General features: G+C 37.9%; 1 protein-coding gene across 1 annotated transcript; it reads left to right on the top strand.

Moving 5' to 3' along the window:
* Nucleotides 1-209: 209 nt before the first annotated feature.
* Nucleotides 210-1,152, top strand: LOC122223659 (transcription factor A, mitochondrial-like). Its single transcript, XM_042944636.1, has one exon. The coding sequence runs from the start codon at nt 313-315 to the stop codon at nt 973-975; it is 663 nt and encodes a 220-aa protein (XP_042800570.1). The 5' UTR covers nt 210-312; the 3' UTR covers nt 976-1,152.
* Nucleotides 1,153-3,034: the final 1,882 nt, after the last annotated feature.

Raw genomic sequence — 3,034 nt, 5'->3', positions numbered from 1 at the left:
TTAAAGATCATAAAAGCCATTTATGAAAAGCCCACAGCTAACATCATCCTCAATGGGGAAAAACTGAGAGCTTTTTCCCTGAGATCAGGAACACGACAGGGATGTCCACTCTCACTGCTGTTGTTTAACATAGTGTTGGAAGTGCTAGCATCAGCAATCAGACAACAAAAGGAAATCACAGGCATCAAAACTGGCAAAGATGGGTAAACTACAGAGGGTCACCAGCGGGTTCTGTTCGTCATTGTTGGAGTTCTGTTGTGCCGCGGGGCTGTAGGAGGTTGGCGCCTGGTCGCTGCCTTGTAAGTTGGTGCAATGGCGCTTTTCCGGGGCGTGTGGAGCGTGCTGAGTGCACTGGGAAAGTCCCGAGGGGACCTCTGCGGGGGCTGTGGAAGTCGACTGCGCTCTCTCTTCAGTTTTGCATATGTACCGAGATGTTTTTCATCCACCGTGAATAGTTATCCAAAGAAGCCTCTGACTTCATACGTTCGATTTTCTAAAGAACAGCTACCCATATTTAAAGCTCAGAACCCAGATGTGAAAAATTCAGAACTAATTAGAAAAATTGCCCAGCTATGGAGGGAACTTCCTGATTCAGAGAAAAAAATATATGAAGATGCTTACAGGGCAGACTGGCAGGCATACAAAGAAGAGATAAACAGAATTCAAGAACAGTTAACTCCAAGTCAGATTGTATCTTTGGAAAAAGAAATCCAGCAAAAACGTTTAAAAAAGAAAGCATTAATAAAAAAGAGAGAGTTAACAATGCTTGGAAAACCGAAAAGATCTCGCTCAGCTTACAACATTTATATAGCTGAAAGGTTCCAGGAACATAAGGATGGTACATCACAGGTAAAGCTGAAGACTATAAATGAAAACTGGAAAAATCTCTCCAGTTCTCAAAAGCAAGTGTATATTCAACTTGCTAATGATGATAAAATTCGTTATTATAATGAAATGAAATCTTGGGATGCTTGAAGTTGGACGAAATGATCTTCTACATCGCACAGTAAAGCACCAAGCAAAAAATGGCATTGAAGAGTATTAAAATAGAAGATTGAGTTATGTTCATAATGGATAGACACAAGAAACCAATTAGGTCTCCATATCTGATGCTGTTGAAAATTAGAAAGGATAAAGTTGGTGAACATTTTATATTTAATTCCTTTTTCTTTAGCCCATGGACTTCTGCCAGTTCAACACATTTTGTATTAGTATCTTGCTTTGGAAAACCCAAACAGATAAAAAGTTCATGTGAAATTTACTTTGTGTTAAGGAACTACTGAGAATCACAATAATCCATGAAATGCAGTAGTGAATCATTTTACCTTTGATAAAGGTAAATCAGACCGTGAAGTTTTTCATACTTGATGACTGGAAAGAGTATTCTTGTTTCCTTTTATATATATGGAGGCAGGAGTTTCATATTCAAAAGTGCCCCAAATTGTAGAAGTCATGGTGTTTTATGATACAGTTGTACATGTTTAAAAGAGGGGTGCCTGGGTGGCTCAGTCGGTTTTACATCTGATCTTGGTTTCGGCTCGGGTCATGGTCTCACAGTTCATGAGTTTGAGCCCTGCATCCGGCTTTGCTCTGATGGTGTGGAGCCTGTTTGGGATTCTTCCCCCCCCCCCCCCACCCTTCCCTCACCTGTTCTCTCTCTCTGACCCTCCCCGCTCATACCCTCTCTCTTTCTCTCTCTCTCAAAATAAAAGAGCACCCAGTACTCATCTACGTAAATGCCAATTCCTAGGTATAATTCATATATTCAGAATTGATAGTTGTACTTGCAAGGAATTGCTGGTTTCAGTTGCAACTTTTTATAAAAGGGATGGAGAGATTTATAAACCTTTTCCTTATTGCCTTGTTTCCTAAAGTAAAAACCAAGAAATTGTGTACCAAATCTATGCATATTGTTTTATATTGCATAGAATAAAAATTTTAAATGTTTCCTAATTATCTGTTTTAGGGTGAAAGATTCATTTTGCAAAAATTTTTCCTGTCTTCTTATTTAAGTGGGGATATGTATTCTGAATTATTTTCTCTGTCTCACATGCGTGTATTTATCCAGGAAGTAGACAACTTGTCTAGTATAAGTTTTAAAATGAGAGATCTAAAAAACAAAATTCTCCAATGTCTTTAGACTTGGAATTTAAACATTTTGTGTAACATATAAAAGCCCATATAAGGTATAGCCAACTCTGGTCTGTGGGCCAAATCCAGCCCAATGCCTGCTTTTCATGGCCTGTGGGCTAAGGATTGTGTTTACAGTTTTAAGTGGTTAAAAACAATTTTTCAAAACACACAAAAATTAAAAGAGATTTGGTGTCCATAAATGAAAAAAAAAAAAAAAACTGGCAAAGATGAAGTCAAGCTTTCACTTTTTGCAGATGACATGATATTATACATGGAAAATCCGACAGACTCCACCAAAAGTCTGCTAGAACTGATACATGAATTAAGCAAAGTTGCAGGATACAAAATCAATGTACAGAAATCGGTTGCATTCTTATACATTAACAATGAAGCAACACAAAGACAAATAAAGAAACTGATCCCATTCACAATTGCACCAAGAAGCATAAAATACCTAGGAATAAATCTAACCAAAGATGTAAAAGATCTGTATGCTGAAAACTATAGAAGGCTATGAAGGAAATTGAAGAAGATATAAAGAAATGGAAAAACATTCCGTGCTCATGGGTTGGAAGAATAAATATTGTCAAAATGTCAATACTACCCAAAGCTATCTACACATTCAATGCAATCCCAATCAAAATTGCTCCAGCATTCTTCTCGAAACTAGAACAAGCAATCCTAAAATTCATATGGAACCACAAAAGGCCCCGAATAGCCAAAGTAATTTTGAAGAAGAAGACCAAAGCAGGAGGCATCACAATCCCAGACTTTAGCCTCTACTACAAAGCTGTAATGATCAAGACAGCATGGTATTGGCACAAAAACAGACACATAGACCAATGGAATAGAATAGAAACCCCAGAACTAGACCCACAAACGTATGGCCAACTCATGTTTG

This window comes from Panthera leo, chromosome B4, assembly GCF_018350215.1.
Source record: "Panthera leo isolate Ple1 chromosome B4, P.leo_Ple1_pat1.1, whole genome shotgun sequence".
NCBI classification, from domain to species: domain Eukaryota; kingdom Metazoa; phylum Chordata; class Mammalia; order Carnivora; family Felidae; genus Panthera; species Panthera leo.
Note: the sequence above shows the minus strand (reverse complement) of the source record. Positions and strands in the feature narration are given on the sequence as shown.